This window comes from Accipiter gentilis, chromosome 4 (assembly GCF_929443795.1).
Source record: "Accipiter gentilis chromosome 4, bAccGen1.1, whole genome shotgun sequence".
Lineage (NCBI taxonomy): Eukaryota > Metazoa > Chordata > Aves > Accipitriformes > Accipitridae > Astur > Astur gentilis.
This window is the reverse complement of record NC_064883.1, coordinates 46,827,273-46,844,716: the sequence shown is the minus strand read 5'-3', so window position 1 is coordinate 46,844,716 and position 17,444 is coordinate 46,827,273. Positions and strand designations below refer to the sequence as shown.

General features: G+C 56.3%; 1 protein-coding gene and 5 non-coding genes across 8 annotated transcripts; all 6 read right to left on the bottom strand.

The window, feature by feature from the left end:
• Nucleotides 1-964: 964 nt before the first annotated feature.
• TBRG4 (transforming growth factor beta regulator 4) lies at nucleotides 965-16,430 on the bottom strand. 3 transcript variants are annotated; one of them, XM_049798708.1, is made up of 11 exons: nucleotides 16,358-16,430; nucleotides 15,377-15,878; nucleotides 11,904-12,221; nucleotides 10,445-10,616; nucleotides 8,342-8,499; nucleotides 7,681-7,791; nucleotides 5,438-5,582; nucleotides 4,560-4,802; nucleotides 3,700-3,811; nucleotides 2,864-2,978; nucleotides 965-1,140 (listed from the first exon to the last, which is right to left on the bottom strand). In XM_049798708.1, the coding sequence occupies exons 2-11, from the start codon at nucleotides 15,800-15,802 to the stop codon at nucleotides 1,039-1,041; spliced, it is 1,902 nt and encodes a 633-aa protein (XP_049654665.1). In that variant the 5' UTR covers nucleotides 15,803-15,878; nucleotides 16,358-16,430; the 3' UTR covers nucleotides 965-1,038. The 3 variants fall into 3 exon arrangements, with proteins under 3 accessions (XP_049654665.1, XP_049654666.1, XP_049654667.1); XM_049798709.1 differs by having other exon boundaries at nucleotides 16,348-16,381; XM_049798710.1 differs by lacking the exons at nucleotides 965-1,140; nucleotides 2,864-2,978 and adding an exon at nucleotides 2,987-3,292.
• LOC126038104 (small nucleolar RNA SNORA5) lies at nucleotides 1,215-1,342 on the bottom strand. Its single transcript, XR_007505912.1, has one exon. It is a non-coding gene; the product is annotated as a small nucleolar RNA SNORA5 (small nucleolar RNA).
• Nucleotides 4,043-4,182, bottom strand: LOC126038102 (small nucleolar RNA SNORA5). Its single transcript, XR_007505910.1, has one exon. It is a non-coding gene; the product is annotated as a small nucleolar RNA SNORA5 (small nucleolar RNA).
• On the bottom strand, nucleotides 5,079-5,195 carry LOC126038103 (small nucleolar RNA SNORA5). The gene has a single exon (XR_007505911.1). It is a non-coding gene; the product is annotated as a small nucleolar RNA SNORA5 (small nucleolar RNA).
• Nucleotides 11,114-11,247, bottom strand: LOC126038101 (small nucleolar RNA SNORA5). The gene has a single exon (XR_007505909.1). It is a non-coding gene; the product is annotated as a small nucleolar RNA SNORA5 (small nucleolar RNA).
• Nucleotides 14,799-14,927, bottom strand: LOC126038097 (small nucleolar RNA SNORA5). Its single transcript, XR_007505904.1, has one exon. It is a non-coding gene; the product is annotated as a small nucleolar RNA SNORA5 (small nucleolar RNA).
• Nucleotides 16,431-17,444: the final 1,014 nt, after the last annotated feature.

Here is a 17,444-nt window from a genome sequence, read left to right as displayed (position 1 = left end):
CCACCGAAGGATGCTGAAGGGAAACTGAGGCACGGCCGGAGAACATGGAAGGACACCGATGCCTGCCGCCGGGCACGGAGCGAGGCTGGCACCCGGCACGGGCACAGTTGGGTGCTGGCTGCCACCCCGGGCACGGAGTGTGGCTGGCGCGGGTGCCGCCGCGATGCTGGTGCCAGGAGCAGACCCGAGCCGTGACTCAGCATCTCCCGGCCGCCTCCGGTAAACTTCGCTGCACCGCTGCGGCCTTCTCCTGGCACTGTATCCCTGGCCTGTGGGATGGCGGAGCACCGGGAGAAAGGCCGTGGTCCCCAATGGTGCAGGTTGGGGGAAGGAGATCAGGCTGTGCCCCCCAGCCAGAAAGGGCTGGAAGGGATGTGGCAAGGACCAGCAGCATCCCAGTGGCCAGATGGCGGCTAATCCATCCCCAAAGCCCTTCCTGGCAGCTGGCTCCGGTGCGTCATGGCACCCAGGGTTTTCCTGACCCACCTCGTCCCCCCCTAAGCCTGGGTGCACGTGTCCCACAGGACACGGGGGATGCCTCATGCGTGTGTTGGGATGAGGGGGAAGCTGTGGGGGTACTGGGGGGTGCTCGGGGCTGGCATGATGTGGGGCAGGATCTAACCCTTCCCGCTTAGAGCCCCCCACGTCCCAGTGCCTGCTCCAGGGGTCCCGCTGCTCCGGGTGGAAGCGGCACAGCACGGCACAGGAGCCAGCCCTGCCCGTCCTCCCTCCCCTCTCGCACTGCGCAGCCGCCCGGGGACAAAGCCCTGCTAATAAGACAGGAATAAGAGAGGCTGGGATGGCTCTTAATCCTAAACCCTGGCTTAAGCCAGCTTCCTCCAGAGGCTGCGGTGAAGGGGGTCCTGCCAAGCATTGGCACGGAGCCGTCTCCCACCCCAGGGAAAAACCAACGCCGTTGCCAACCGGCACAGACATCCCCCGCCACCCCAAACCACGGCACTGTACAGCGGTGGTTTTATTTGAACACGTTTTTAACACAGACAAGCGTTGCCGGAGAGGCCGGGCACAGCAGCGTGGTTAGCTCGCCATCTCTTTGGCCATGACCTTGTTGAGCTTGTCTTTGAGGTAGGCTGTCCGCTGCCGCTCCAGCTTCAGCTCCAGGAACTCGTAGTGGGGAACCTGCAGTGGGGGGAAGAGGAGATGCCATCAGACCCCCGAGGTGCATAACAAGGTCCTGTGTTTGGCTGCCAGAGGAGTGTCCGTAACCTATTTTGATCCCCCCTGTGTCCCACGGCAGGGACGTGGAGCCGAGATCACCATGGCAGCCCTTGGGCCAGTCCCCACCACAGCAGAGGTGGGCACTGAGTTTGATGAGGCTGTGGGGATGGGCGAAGGGTACCCTGACGGTGGAATTGGCACCCAGGGGACCAAAATGCAGACAATTCAGGACTGTCCCCAAATTGGCCCGCGTCACCACCACTGAACAACAGGCTTCTGTGAGCAGCCGGGATGGCACAAAGCACTGGGAGCAGTACAGGCCGAGCAGCCAGCCCCGGCACCCACCTCTCCTCGTGGCAGAGGAGGATTCAGGGCACCACCTCTGCCACGAGAGGCTCAGGGACCTTGCTAAGCACCAAAACCTGCTTAATTTTTCATGTGAGATGCAGAGGACGTGCAGGGCTTCATGGTTCCTGCCCTTGGCACACCCCATCCTCCTCCCTGTGCCTCTCCCAGCAGCCCCCAGCCTGGCAAAAGGCAGATGAAATGTTTATTTGGAGTGAATTTGCAGGCAGGAGGAGGACAGGCAGGCCAGGGAAGAGGTTCAAGAGCCCAGCACCTTCTTTCTGGCCGGCGGCTGACAGCTCCAGCTACGTTAGAACACTGAAGCTGGGACGCTGTTCCTCGGCAGCACCTCCGCCAGCCTGTACGAGGGAGCAGCCTTGTCTGGGGGGATCCCACCACCCACCCCTGCCTCTATATTTAGCAGTCGAGAGGCACGGCTGAAGCTGCGGGAAGCAGCACTTCCCTCCTCCTCCTCCTCATGTCTCCCCCCCCACGAGCCTCCCCAGCCAGCCAGCCAGCCAACGCGGGGGCTGCAGGGGGGGGATTACGCAAGCGGCTGGGAAAAACAGTGCCGGTGAACCTCAAACCTCGCTTTGCATCAGCCTCAAAACGCGGCAGCAGGCGCAGAGAGCTGGGGGGAGGATGCTGGGGAAGGGCTGAAGCTCAGGGTCCTTGTGGGGACAAGCTAGGGAGATGACTGTGGGGTGACAATGACAATGCTCTGGGGTGACACGTGGCCCTCCAGCCCCAAAGGAGCTGCGCTTAGAGTACGCGGCTCGGGCAGGATGGGGCTGAGCCCAGGGTCCGTGGGGCAAGGGGCAGAGAGAGGTCTCCTTGCCTGTGAAGGCAGCGTGCCGAGCGACCAACCCTCCTCCCACAGAGCAGCCCGCAGGAGGTCAGGGCTCACTGCCTGCCAGGAGAGCTATAATTACCTCCGGGAAGATAAATAATACATGACCCCGCTGGAGCACAGGGCTCCGGCGCAGGGGATCAGCACCCTAAGACCTTGTCTGCCGTCCTCCTCGATTACCAATTTCCCCACTGCTGCCTAGCACCTTCAGGCTTCCTAACAGGTGGCCAAGAGAGGATCACGGCGGCTAATCCCGGTGCGGGCAGGCAGGCGACCTGCCGAGCTGCCCCGCACAGAGCCGTGGGCACCAAGGAGCGCTCAGGGCTTGACCTGGGACTCTGCCCTGTTGTACGGGATCCAGAGCCATCAGGAAGAAGGTGAGGGGAGCGAGAAGGAAGCTGGCAGACCCCCCTGTCCTCCCTGAAGAAGGGGTCTGCTCCTCCATCTCCATGGAATTAAGAGACCCCTCTCTTCCCTGCAGCTACTCACATCCACCACGAGGAAGCCGGCCGCCTGGATGTGGCGCCGGGCCATGACGTAGCTGCCCAGCAGGTCCTTGCTTCTGTTGCTGAAGTTGGGGAACTCCCACCGGAGGAAGGCGACCCTGGGAGATGCGCGGAGGAACGGGAGGTCATGAGATGTGAGGCTGAGCACGTGCAGCCCAAGCGGAGCTGGCAGCAGCACCCGGATCCTGAAGGGAGCTGCGGCAGAAGGGCCTGCTCCAGCTCTGCTGATCGCCCCGTGCCAGTCGGACACAGATTTGTCCTGCTGGAGCCATTATCCTGCCTCTGAGCCATCTGAGAAGCCCCAGGGCAGCAGCTCAAGTGCAATTTATCCACAGCTCAGGCCTGGCAGCAGGCTGAGTGGGGTGATGCTGCCTTTTCCAGGCAGGAAGGAGGCAGCTTTGTCCCCATGGCCCTGCAGACAGACAGACTCTGTGGCAGACAGACCTGGCAGAGGCTCTCTTCGGAGAGAAAACCATTGCCACGACCAGTGTCCAGCCCCCTCCCCTGCTGTGCCTCCACCAGGTTGGCTGGCCAGAGCAGCCCATGGCTCTAAAATGTTATCCCAGTGGGGCTGGCACAGCCCTACCCCAATTTCTGTCCTGTGCCCGCCCCCTCCTGCTCCCAAACAAGGGGGGACGCAGCTGGGCATGGCCCCCTTGGCACACTGGCAGCCCCTGCAGCGCTGCCATGAGTTGCCAGCTGCGGTGACTGGGAGGTGTGGAGCCCACAGAACCTCAGCACCACGAAGGCAGAGCCTTCCCACTCCTCTCCTGGCAGGCTCCTGCCTGGACAGCAGGGCACAGCTGAGCCCAGACCCACCTCCTGGCTCCCGGCGGCAGCGGCTTTGTCCCTTCCGAGTAGAGCAGATGGGGAGCAGCAAAGTCCTTCAAGGGGAGAGGTTTATTTTCACTGTTCACCACCATCTCGGCATCTGCATGGAGAGGAGGGAACACGAGGATTCCTGACACCCACCTGGATGCCGCTCACACCGTCTCCACCGAGGCTGGTGATGCAAAGCATGCGAAATCCTGCCGCTCCCTTCCCAAAAAACCCATCCTTGCTGAAGCCGTGGAGCAGCTTTGCACATGCAGCCAGGGTACAGCACCGTCCTTGCACCGCCGAATGGCAGGGTCTGCTTACCAAGCATCTCCTTGGGCAGAAGATGTGTCCGTGGTGTGATTTTATCCCCCAGTGTCCCACGGGAAGGGGACGTGGGGCTGACAGACCACAGAAGTTGCTGTGGCAGCCGGTTGGCCGGTCCCCACCATGGAGGAGGCAGGGACCGAATTTGACAGGGCTGCAGGAGAGCAGGGAGCTGGGGGAGCCTTGGGTGGGCTGTGGGAGCCGGGGGTGCGGCAGGGGAAGGGAGGGCAGAGCCAGAAGCCTTTCACCGGCCTTTGTGCTGCTTGGCTGCAGAAGGGCTTTCCTCCCACATCTGCTACCCACAGCCATGCCCTGGGCCGTGGTTTCTGCTCTGCCTTCAGAGTCAAGTTGCGGAAGGAGATGGGAACAAGATAGGGCAGCTGCGATGAGCAGGCGGAGGGGTGTGAGGCTGAAGAATGAGGGGGGAAATAAAGCCTGGTAACCGTACCCAAGCCCTCGAGTTCAATTCCCTCCACCAAGCAGAGCCTGATGGGGTCCCGCTGCTGCCCACAGAGGTGGGGAGAGGACGCACTCACCGATCTGCCAGCCATAGATGGTGTGTACGTCGAAGCGCCCGTTATCCTGCCTCCCCAGCACCCCCGCCAATGCCTCCCGCAGGCTGCTCTGCAGCAGGGTGACCTTCTCCCCCACCGGCAGCATGGTGCTCAGCATCTCCACCGGCAGGAACGGCCCCTGGTAGCTGGGGCTTTCCAGCCTGGCAGCAGCGTTGATGTTGATGAGCCTTAGCCGTAAATTCTGGGCCCTGAAGGACTGGTCACCTGGCAGAGGAGAGAAGCAGAACTAGAGACACGGGCCAAAGCCCCGGCCCACAGCAGGGTCCGGCTCTTCATATGGTGGCTTGCCTAGCCTGTCTGACTGGGATTCCTAGTTCTGATCCCCCTGCTATGGGTCCCTGCCTGCTGGCATGGAGATACAGATCACCAAATGCTGGGGTTCCTGGCTTTGCTCCAGCTGTTGGGTGCTTGCAGGAAGCCACCATGAGCTGGCTGAGCCAAACAGGGCCCTTGTTCAGTGGGGACAGCCCCGTCAGAGCCCAGTGTCTGCAGTGTGATTTTATCCCCAGGGTCCCACAGATGACAGAAGTTGCTGGGGTAGCCGGCTGGCCAGTTCCCGCCAAAGAGGAGAGAGGGACTGAATTTGATGGGGCTGCACCTCCCCAGAAGTCACCATTTTGTTAGGAAATACCAAACCCTCCTGTCTCTTCTCGAGGTCTTGGGGAAAGCCACGTGGGCTTGCCAGAGCAGAGCAGCAAGATGTGCCTTGGGGCACACGATTTCCACGACAAGGTTGAGGACAATGCATCATTTAGAGGGACCAGGCTCAGTATCGCTGCTCCCTGCCCCAGGTCTGAGGTTCTTGGTCCCCATCCCACCAGCAGAGATGCCCACCTCACCTCGGATCTGAGCGTGGAAGTCAGGTGCCAGCACTCGCTGCAGGTAGGGAGCCTTGGCCTGCTGCAGCACGCAGAGCGACCACACCAGGTCCGTCAGCAAGTGAGGCTCCAGGCTGTCCAGCTGGCCCTGGAGCAACTCATGGACCTGCAGAGCGAGAAACCAAACAGCTCAGGTCAGTGCTGCTGATGCTTCGATCTTGCAGTCAACACGCAGGTCTGGCAGCTTGACAAACCCCCGAGGTGTTTCGGTGCACCCGATGTGCACTGTCTCCTCTACAGCAGTGCTTCTCCCCTGAGCTATTTGCAGAGGAGAGATTTTAAGATTGCTGTAACGTGACCCTGCAGCTTGTGAGCTGCAGTTCGCTGGCCCGGGATGCTGCGTCGTTGCCAGGGAGGCTCATCAGAAAGCCCAGCAGCAAAGCGCAGCAGCCAGGGGTAACGAACTACTGCAGCCAGCCCTGCCACGAGGGCAGTGTTCAGAAAAGGCAGAGCTGGAGGTGATAAGCCCTTCAGGATCTGCAGCTACATCCTGCGGTAAACAGAGCTGGAGGGGTCTGAGGTTGTATTGGTGGTGTCTGTCCAGGAATCACAGCAAGAGCCTGGAGCTCTGCACCCTTGTCGTGGTTTAACCCCAACCAGCAACTAAGCACCACGCAGCTGCTCACTCACTCCCCCCATCCAGTGGGATGGGGGACAAAATTGGGAAAAAAAAAAGGTAAAACTCCTGGGTTGAGATAAGAACGGTTTAATAGAACAGAAAAGAAGAAACTAATAATGATAATGATAACACTAATAAAATGACAACAGTAGTAATAAAAGGATTGGAACGTACAAAGGATGGGCAGGGCAATCGCTCACCACCCACCCGACCGACACCCAGCTAGTCCCTGAGCGGCGATTCCCCGCCCCCACTCCCAGTTCCTAAACGGGATGGGACATCACATGGTATGGAATACACCGTTGGCCAGTTTGGGTCAGGTGCCCTGGTTGTGTCCTGTGCCAACTTCTTGTGCCCTGGCTGGGCATGAGAAGCTGAAAAATCCTTGACTATAGTCTAAACAATACTGAGCAACAACTGAAAACATCAGTGTTATCAACATTCTTCGCATACTGAACTCAAAACATAGCACCGTACCAGCTACTAGGAAGATAGTTAACTCTATCCCAGCTGAAACCAGGACAACCCTGCAGGGGCTTCTCCTGTTAAACCTGGAGAACTTTTCTGCAACATCTCAAAAATGAGTAGTTTTGCACTTGCTACAAAATCCCCCTTCACAGTGACCACGATTAACGCTGGCAGGGGGAATCCAGAGCCCTGGATGCTACCTCCACACCTCGCCCTCCTTGCTGTCCCAGGGAGACCCCCTGCTCCCCAGGTTGGCTTGGCCATGGGGGACAGGCTGCTCTGTGGTGGGACACAGGGTGCTGCCGATTAGAAACACCCGTATGTGGGTCCTCTTCCTTCTTGGCTGCGTGTCGCAGGTAGGACTGCGCAGGCCACACTCCCTCTGCCGGGTGCTCGGCAAATGCCTGCTTACTCAGCGATAACGCAGCTCCTCTCTGGAAATTGTCAGCATAAATCTGTCCCCAAGGAGGTCAAGGTGACTTCCTCCTCCACTTCAGAGGCCAGTCCGGCTGCCTCCATGAGCCAGGGAAGGCAGGAGGCTCCCCCTCCGCTCGGCCGTTCCAGCCCATCACATCTCCTCACCCTAGGATGCGTCAGCCCTCCCTCCCAGGCAGGTAGACAGCGAGCACATCTGCCTGTGGCAGCCTCTATCCTTCTTGACAGCTCCCCAGAGGTGGGGGAGCAGCCTCAGTGCTACCAGACCGAGGGCTTGGCTCAGCTAGGAGAGCCACACAGCTCTGCCAGGAACGGGTGTGCGACCATCAACACCTATGGCCTCGTTATGAAGAGTTAATTACAGCAATTGGAGTTCAGGAAGGCAGTGAACACACACACGCTGCTTGCGTCTGCTAGAAAAGCGAGCCTGCGGGGACTTATGCCAGTCATGGACTAACTGGTTCAGCTATTGCCCGGCACACAGCCAGGGGAGCCCAGTGCGGGTTTTTAAGCCTGGCCTGAGCTCTGGGTTCCCCCTTCCCATTTCTCACATCATTTAAAACTGGCTCGAGCCATCCGACATGCACTTTCACACACAGATGTGCTAGAAGGAGATCTGCAGCCTTCCCGCTGACTAGGAAGGGAGGAAGGTTGATGAAGAGGGGGAAAGGAGGAAGGTTACCATGTTGAAGAAGTCCTCGATTCCACTAGGCTGGAAGTTCAGGCGAGCAAAAGACAGGATGATACTGCACAGATGGGTGACTGACAGCTGATTGGTGTTGTCCAGGGCATACTGGAAGATACAGGGGGAAAAAACAGAGGTTTAGGTCTGTCCTACATGAGTGTGGACAGAAAAAGATTGAAAGCGTCAGCTGAGGATGCATCCAGCCCTGTGGCAAGATGGGAAAACACGAGTGAAAAGGTCTTTCAGTGCTTCCCTGGGATTTTATCTTGGCACAAGGGAAAGCTGTGAGTGGAAGCAGAGCTCTGTAATATTCTGGTACAGATGCAAAAGTGCAGGAGCATAAACTGGGGCAGAGCTGGAAAGGCGCCTGGGGAGAGAAGCAGCGCTGGCACTCGGGACTGGAGGCTCAGACAGAGCCGAGACCAGCTCCAGCTCAGCACGGATTCCCAGTGCTGATTTTAGCGGAAGATGAACAGCGAGTCCTGTCAGACTCGATTACAGCCGCCAGCTGGGTAGGGAAAACAGTGACAACATCCCAGAGAGCATCTCTGGAGAGGTAGTGGTGGGGAAACTGCTCCCATCTCCCAAGAACCAGGGTGGATCACAGTTGTACTGGTGCCAGTGGGGACTTCCCTGCCCTCCCAAGCCCCCTCCTCACCTGTGCAATGGCCTCAAACAGTGGCAGGTTGAGCCACTTGAGGATGGCAAAGGATCTGATGCAGCGTGTCACCTCGATGGGCGTCATCGTGGAAACATGAGGATGCAGGTCAGTGGCTATCTTCTGGAAGACCTGGGGCTGGTGGAAATTCAGTTTTCCTTAAAGGAGCAAAGAGAAAGCAGCAGCTACTTACAAGGAGCTGGTACGGGAGCTGTGCCTGGATGGGTGGTGATGGCACAAGGGAAAGCAGAGCCGTTCGTTAGGAGCAGAGGAGGCTTGGAGACCGGTATTGTCTCCCCCAGTTGCCTTGGCCTCATCCTTTCTGGTCAGACCAAGTCTCTGCTGAGTCCTGCTGCACCCACCAGCTCTCAATCCCAGTGCCAACTCATGGCTCCAGCCTCCACCTAGTGCTGGTAACAGATTTTAGCTCCAGTGACTCCATCTACAGATCCTGGTCTGGCCAGAAGAACCCTGAACTTGCCCAGGTTACCAGGAATCTCACACCAGCTGAGGAACAAGCGAGCAATGATCAGCAACCTGCAGCACCAAGCTCCGGAGGCCAGTGCAGACCAGCCAGGAGGGGACAGTCCCCATGAGAGGAGCATAGGCAGGGTCCGAGACTGGCTGCAGTAGCAACAAGTACAAACCATCCTGATGCAACAACAGGGCAGCTACAAGCACTGAGGAGAAACGTCAGTGCTGCTTGCTAGTGTCCCAGCCAAGAGCATCCCTGCCGCAGCAGCTACAGAGCTGCTGGAGCCTGCAAGAGCCAGTCTCGCTCCCAAACCATGTCCAGCCATTGTAGTTGTCCATTTTGTAGGTTATAAGGCTGGGGGGACTGCTGGATTACCTGCTCTGATCTCTGCATATGACCCAGGCCCATATATACTGTCCAGCTGACCTTCCTGAGCTGAAGCACCTCCAGCCCTTCCTCTGAGAAAGGCGCCCAGCACAGATTTACAGGCTGTGACATGGAGCGTCCACCACTCTCCTTGAAACTTGTTCCAGATTAATCAGCTTCATAGTAAGCCAGTAACATCAATGACAGAAGCATGAGCTCCCTCCAAGGCCAGGTCTACTGGGGTTATTTCTTTATCTTGAGAGTATAGCTAACCTACAAAGGCCATCCTGGCCCCAGTTGCTGTCAGAAGAGCTGTTCCCACCACCAGAAGCTGGACAATCAACTGAAGGAACTCCTCCTTGGGTCTCCTGGCTTCCTTTATCCCTGCTTGTCTGGGCTTTCCACTGGCTACCAAGAGTAAGAGGAGAACAAGACCATGCAACATTGCATGGAAGGAGGAGCCAGAGAACCAAGACACTCAGGATCATAAACCAGATTACCAATTAGTGCTACCCTGCTGTTAATAGAGCTGTTTGGCACTAGGTTCTGTCACCATCAAGTATCTGGTGGCTCTGGTCTACCCTCTGGCCAGGAACACCACCAAGGTGGCTGTCACCACCCTGAGCACCTGCCAGCGCTTGTAGAAGTACTTGCAGCACCTCACCTGCTGAAGAGTATGAATTCAGCACCCAGCGCTTCTCAAATGATAATTAACTTGTCACTAGGACATCTTGGGTGGAAAGACATCAGCTGTCTTAGTGCCACTGTCCCCACGTAAACAGTCTAGCTCTCCCCAGGGCTCCTGCTCAGCCCTCCTTTTACTGAGGGCTATGTTTTGCAAGTGAAGAAACAGAGGCAGGGGCTCCCTGAGAAACCCACAGCCATGGAAGAAGGCAAGAGAGGATTTGGGGCCATTTGGGTCATCCTGGCTTACTAGCTGCCTATGCTGCAGGGCAGAGGGGCTCCCTGGCACCCCAATGGCCCTTCCAAAGTGTGCTCTCATCACAAGTCCCCTTCTTCCCATGCATTGGAAGGAAAAGGGCATACCTGCGCCCACTCTGCCTGTGCTCAGAGCTGGAAACTACCCAGCTGCACTGGCTGGTACGCTAGGTCCAGCCTAACGTACCCTGCCAGCCTTTCTCCTTCATCTGACCTCAATGCCGTGGTAGCAACACTATCAAATTCCCGCTCGAGTGCCCAAAATCAGCTGGACTCTACCACACGTAATGTCCAGCAGGTGCCAATACAACCGAGCTGCTTACCATAGGCAAAAATCAGGTCCAGCATGACGTTGAGGCTGAGCTCAGAGTGCTTCTGGATCAGGTGGTAGGACAAGGCTCGGAGCAGAGGCACGCAGCGCCGGTTCTGGTAGGCTAGAGCCAGACTTATTTTCCGGATGTCCTCAGGGCTGAACTGTTCAGCAAGCTCCAGAGCCTGCCAAGAAATGTTTTGAGCAGGGATGTAAAGAGAAAGCACAAAGCAAGGTGCAGATACAGCCTTTATATGGAGCGGGATGTGCCATTGCTACTGGCTGAGCCTCTCTGAGGGTGACGGGGACTGGAACTAGTGAGTGTTTAGCACATGGTGAGGCTAAGGGGCTGGGAGCGAGCGTAATGGCTCAAGCGGAGGGAGGGCGAGGGGAAGCAGACCCTTGTCCTCTCAGCAGGGCTCAGCCAGGACCTTCCCGCTGCTGGTTCTACCTCCCCCAGCAGGCAGGACCTCAGCATCCACTCCGTTCTGTGCCCAGCCACCGTAACACGCTGTTGGGCAAGCACTGACAGAGGAAAGGCACCTGCTGCTGGATCAGAGCCCTGTTTTCCACTCTAATTTCCATTTCATTTGCAGGATGCTACCCAACATCGTTAGTTCAGGCTCTGCATAAGCTGACAACCCCGTCAGATCCAGCTACAGCATTCTGCCTCGTCACACACCAGTGTCTGTAGCATTTATTTATCCCCAGGGTCAAGACGGACAGTGGGGCTCATGAGCTACAGCCATTGCTGTGGCAGCTGTTTGGCCAGCCCCCAGCACGGGTTGGATGAGGACTGAATTTGACACAGCTGCAGTCAGGGCTCCTGCAGGGGCTCTGACTCGAAGGACATCTCCCTGCTCCTGCAAGCAACAGAAACGGGGACCCACTGAGCACCAGAGGGGACAGACCTGCCCCCTTTGGAGACGATGGGTGCCCAGAGGCAGCCAGAAGGCGAGGACAGTATGGTCGGTCACTCCTTGTTCCAGCTCTCCTCACAGCTTAGCTTGTGCAGAGAAGCAGAGGATGATGTTTTTGGCAGCTGTGTTATGCTGGCTCTGTAAGTTACCGCTTGCCAGCTGAGCTAAGGAAATCTGAGCCTGTCTCTGCTAACCTGCCGCAGCTGCAAAGTAAAACACATCAGCTCAGCCCACTTCCAGCAGCGCAAACCAGTGCAATTCACCCACTCACACCAGTATGCATTGTGAAGGGACTGGCAAGTGCAAGCTCTCCCATCTACATGGCTCCTCGGATGGAAACCCCTCTTAGAAGCATCCATGCACGGGAAGCTGCTTAAACAGCAACCCGTAAGCACACACCAAAGTACTCTGAAGCAGCGAGCGCAGCCTGTGTGGAATTAGTGTTCCCATATAGGGTTGAAGGGGACAGGGCTCTCCCTCCCGCTGTTGTCACCTGCGGGAGGTGGCCCATCTGAAGGGATCGGAGGCAGAAGGGAGAGCCCAAGCCCATACCTTGTCCTCCAGCCGGTCCATCAGTGCCGGGGAGATGTGCCCGACCTTGCTCATCAGCGCCACCACAGTCCGAGTGCCCTCAAGCTCCGTCCAACGCAGCTCCAGCTTCTTGATGACTTCATTCAGCAGCCTGCTCTCCTTCACCTGCTTGACTGCGAAGAACTCTGCCAGGGAGGCGAGCTGCCTGAAGGTGAGGCGCCGCAGCCGCCACAGCACCTCCTGCTCCACCGACTGCATCTCCCTCCTGTTCCTGTCCACTCCCAGGGAGTAGAGGCTCTTCAGGAGGTTCAACAAGGTGTTATTCCACACCCGAGAAATCTAGCAGCAAAGAGAAATAAGGGAGAGGTATTGATGAGAAACAGCATGAGAGCATTCAGTTGGCAGTCACGCCAAATGCCAGGCAATGCTCTGTCTCTCCAGAAAGAGCTGCACAGTGTTGAGGAGGAGGCAAGAGAGCCCTCCTTGGTCCGAGGACATCCAGCTGTCCCCCACCACGAGACACCTGCTCCTCCTCACAGGTGTAGCCTGCACAGTCAGATACAGCCTGGAGTGACCCAGCACCCTGGTGAGGAAGAGGAATCTCAACATCTGTACCACAAGCCGAAGCATGCACCAATCCCAGTGGCATGGCAGAGCCTCGAGAGGTAACCACACATCACTTACATAGCTGCCGTATAGGTGGTGAACTCTCTCTGCCTCAGAGCAGGATGCTACGCAAACTGGCTACCAGCTGGGTGAAATATTTAAGTAAACTTTACCCTTCTCTGGAGGCACTTGAGCTTCTCTGTGGTGTGGCTGGGATATGACATGGGTGGCTGGTAAGACAAAAAGCAGTGGGGAAGACTGATAATTCAGGGGCAGAAACTTGAGGGTCTCGGGGGGAATGCCAGGGAACTCCAACCCACCTCAGGTCAGATGAAACTTATGCTAAATGCTCTGATTTCTCTCCAGCATCTCCAAAAGGAGGCTGGGCACGAATCCCACCAGCTGCTGAGAGCACCAGGACTTGCCCAGTCCCACTCTGCCCACTGAACTTCTCTGCTTGGCCACCACCGGCTGTGTTCCCACCAGCAGCCCCGACATGAGGCAGAGCTTGTGGTTTTCCACCAGCAATCAGTCCTCCAGCTTTCATCTCCTTTGGCATCTATCAGGGAATGCCAGGCACCTCTATTTCCAGCCCAAGCTTCCCCAGCTGTGCTCTGCTGCTGCCACACAGCACTAAAAGGCAATTTCAGTCCGAAAGTTCTCCTGATTTCTATAAAAACAAACCCAATCCTCAGCACAACACTGGTTCTGATGGGCCCTTCAGAAAGCGTCACTGCGCCAGCCACCCCACTACAGAGCACAGTGTCTGCTTGACAGAATATCCCAACACTACAAGATGATTTCAGAAACAAGGAGTTGCTTCTCAGAGTGACCGTGCAGGAGGCAAGCGACGCAGTGCTGTGAGATGTTGAATTTCAGGCAGGAGTGACCACACGGGTTTGGGCAAACAAAGGCACTAACTCCCTGGCCTGTTCAAACTCCAGCACTTCCACCAACACAGCAAATTCCTAAAGTGCTGCTCAGAAACTGTTCAGCACCTCAGGCACAAGAACAACCTGAGGCCTGCCAGGGTACTCCGCTCAAATCTGAAAAATCACAGACCAGGATGCAGCCAGGAAAGGAGCAGAGCTCATAATTTGCCCTGGGTTATTCAGAAAGTCACAAGGAGAACCAGATTGCTCCCCTGGCTGACCCCTCACCTTTTTCACCCATTCACACGTACAAAACTCACCTCATAGTCTGTTAAGAGCCCTTCCCTCAATGCTGTCTTGGCCCACGCCTCATCTTCTGTTCAAAATCTCTGGCTTGTCGACACAAGGACATTGCAAGCCAATTAATTTTAGTTTCTTTGCATCAGAGCGTCTTTGCATCTACATGATGTCCTCTTACATTCCGTTATCTACGACTGTGGCTCCAATAACAGCTCACTGGAGAAGGATAATTGCGTTTGCAGCGAGTTTGCTTGTTTTACATCTCAAAATCCCTAGCCACATCCCTCTTGGCAGTTTCCTACACTTAGGCCACACTACCTTGCTTCTCATAGCGCCCATCCAGCACATCAGCTTCGCTTTGCCAGCTGTGGAGCATCCCTTCCCCACTGAGCGGCTCCTGGGCATCCCTTTGATCTGTGGTGACAGCGACACAGGACCATGCAGATCAGCAGGAGCAGTACTTTCACTCCAAATACAGCAGCATGGAAGTGTTGCAGCTCAACAGAGCTAACCAGGCAACCTGAGGACAAATCCCACCTCTCTGCTATCCTTAGACAGGTTTTAGGGAGCAGAGATTACAGATCAGGAGAAATACGAAGTGTCTGCAAAAAGCTCTGCCAGCGCCTCATCAAGTTCAACACAGCAAGTTCAGAGGTCAGGGCAATCCCCAGCACCAGCACAGGCTGGTGGATGAAAAGCTGAACACGATCTGGCAACATGCGCTCACAGCCCAGAAAGCCAACTGTACCCTGGGCTGCATCACCAGCAGCACGGCCAGCAGGTCGAGGGAGTGGATTCTGTCCCTCTGCTCCGCACTCTGGAGAAGACAAGGCTCCGGGGAGACCTTCCTGTGGCCTTTCAATATGTAAGAAAGATGGGGACAGACTTTTTACCAAGGTCTGTTGTGACAGGACAAGGGGTAACTGCTTTAAACCAAATGAGGGTAGATTTAGATTGGAAGTAAGGAAGAAATTCTTCACTATGAGGGTGCTGAGGCACTGTACAGGTTGCGCAGAGAAGCTGTGGATACCCCATCCCTGGCAGTGTCCAAGGCCAGGCTGGATGGGGCTTTGAGCGACCTGGTCTAGTGGAAGGTGTCCCTGCCCATGGCAGGAGGGTTGGAACTGAATGATCTTTAAGGTCCCTTCCAACCCAAACCATTCTGTGATCCTACGACATGGGGCCCATGAGCTGCAGGTTACTTCTGTAGCAGGTGGCTGGGCCAGCACCAACCGCAGCGGACAATGCTGAATTTGATGGGGCTGCCAAGATTCGATTGTACAATGTGCCGAACACGGTGCACTGGCTCCCTTCAGATGCCCAATCTTACCCGGTGCTTTCTCTGCTGTCCAGCTGTGTAGCTCTGATGCGCCTTTGCCACTCTGCTGCACAAAGGTGCAGCTTTATCTTACTGAGAAAAGTGAAAATTCATGGGAGCAGGAGTAAGGCAGCGTTTAATGAGGATGATCTCTCCACTACATTTTGTCTCTGGGCCCAACAGCAGCGCTTTTGGGTAGAAATAATCAGCCATCCTGCCTAAAGCTGATAAATTCACCTCCTGATCCCCTCAACTTCATTTTTTACTTGGAAAGCACAGTAAAACCCTGAACAAGCAGCCTGCTCTAGCTGGCCACACCGGTTCAACTGCAGGAGCACCGGCCCTTTCCACCTCATATTCTTTCCCCAAAACTCTTCTGTGGCAAGGAGGGAACTTACCTGGGAATCCATGATGCTGAGGACCTCTTGGAAACACTCATCCTGCAGGATGCTCTCCGTTTCCAGGTTTTTTAATGCTGCGAGCCGGGAAAGTTGAGTAATTATTAGTGAGGCTTGGTTGCTGTTAAGAGCATGGTGTTTGGTCAACTGGAAGAGTTCCTGAGGACTCGTGGCTGTTTCAATCAGTTCCCTGATCATTTTGTGCTCTGGATTTCCACTGTCCTCCACCTGCTCTTTGACTGAGAATCCATCTGCCCAGCTGGAAGGGCTCGAAGTATGAAATGAAGCAAAAGGTGGTTGAGGCAGAGCTCTCGCCATCGCCACCTTCCCAGCCGGCGCCAGCAGAGAGGCCGGGACTGCCGAAGGAGCGGCGACGAAGGCACCGAAGTGCCTCCAGCAGCAGCGTCGCACCAAGCGGGCAGCCATGGTGGAAGGTGTGGGGGGGAAAGGAAGGCTGGGGCAGCCGTAACCGGCTGGAGGTCAACGCTGCATTTCAGGAATGCTACGAAAAGAAAAAGAAATCCTTTAGGAGCAGGAGAATTTCAGAGATGAAGAGGAGCAGCCAGCCAGCTTCTGGTAACCGTGGTGAGGATGGTTTTGACCCGCAACATTTTACGCTTTCTGACGATCGACTGATGGGCAAGACACCACTTTGGATGAGGCTACGCTCTTCCCCGCTGGGGCTTAACTTCTCGTTAGGGGCGGCCCGGCTTTCCCAGGCAGCGGGTCACCAGCACACCGACCTCCCTCCAGACCTTCAGGGACAGAGCCCCATTCTCCCCAGTTGCTCCCAGTTTCCCCACACCCTCCTCCCCGGGTTCCCTCCCGTTCCTGCCCACCCCGCCACCCCTCTCAGCCCCCCGGCCCTCCCAGGGCTGTTCCCTTCAGAATCCCGGCCTCGACCCACGCTTTCCCGCCACATTTCCCCTCAGAAAACCCGCCGGAGGCGGGCCAGGCCCTCCCGCCCTCACCGAGCCTGACCTAGCACACCCCAACCTCCGCCATGTCGCGCCCGGCGCGGTCCGACAGCGTCACAGCTCTACGGCGAGTCTCTATTGGTGGAGAAGCGGCGAGGTTGGGCGGTGCGTGGCGCTACAGTGAGCTCTTATTGGCTGGAGGCGGCGGTTCCCCTCTGGTGGGCGGTGACAGGGGGGAGCCGCGCGGGCTGTGAGGGGGAGCGCGGCCGCCATGATGCGCCGTGATCCGCCGTCAGCCACCGGGGCCCCGCTGCCCCCCTTCACCCTCCCGTCCTCCGGTCCTACCTGAGGCCGCGGGTCAGGGCTGGGCCCGACATCGCCCGCCAGGCCGCCATTTTGCGGGGCTGAGCCCCCGCGCTGCCATCCCTTCTCCTTCCTCAGCTTCCCCCCCCCCCCCCCCCCTTAAAGCCTCTCAGCCGGCGGCCCCTTCGCCACTTTCGATACTGAAATTCACGGCCTGTAAAGAAATACTCTCCTAAGACTCGTTTTGGAGTTTTAGAAAGCAGGCATTCTTCATTGCAGCGCTGGGTGTGCGGGGGATAATTCCACCTAGCGTGCATTCCACAGCTTCAGCACAAACAGGTTATATAGCGTAACTAATTACATATTAATCGGATTAGTATACATACAAATTATGGTAACTGATTATCGTAGTACTGCCTACATCCGATCTTGTGCAATGGTTCTTAGTTTGAGTCGAAGGGCTGCTTTTGCAACCACCGACCCATTCCAAATTCTGCTGGCTGACTTTCATGTCTTTGTTCGTTGATCTTGGAGCTTAACATAAGGTTTCAGTCACGTATGGTCAGTTTCAATATTCTTCTTATCTAATGTACAGGAACATCCAGCTGTAAGAGCAAAGAACTGAACTTAAGAGTCACTACCTCTGCTAGTTAATTACTTGGCTACACTTTTGTCTATTGTTTCAATCATAGTGTTATCAGATTTCTAATAATTACCAAATCTCACCTTTACAGTCATCTAGCAGCAAACCAGTTTCCACAGCTGGTACAAAATATTAAAACCATAAAAAGACACACTATACAGAATGTATGGACATATGCTATCACTTGGGGGAAGGAAAGGATTTC

Bases quoted from the DNA above. Each gene is read 5' to 3' on its own strand.
- TBRG4 (XM_049798708.1), bottom strand. From the start codon at position 15,802: ATGGCTGCCCGCTTGGTGCGACGCTGCTGCTGGAGGCACTTCGGTGCC. The intron at 5,583-7,680 runs GTAACCTTCCTC...CTCGCTCTGCAG, and splicing joins TCGAGGACTTCTTCAACATG to GTCCATGAGTTGCTCCAGGG. The intron at 2,979-3,699 runs GTGGGTCTGGGC...CGCATCTCCCAG, and splicing joins CTGCCGCCGGGAGCCAGGAG to GGTCGCCTTCCTCCGGTGGG.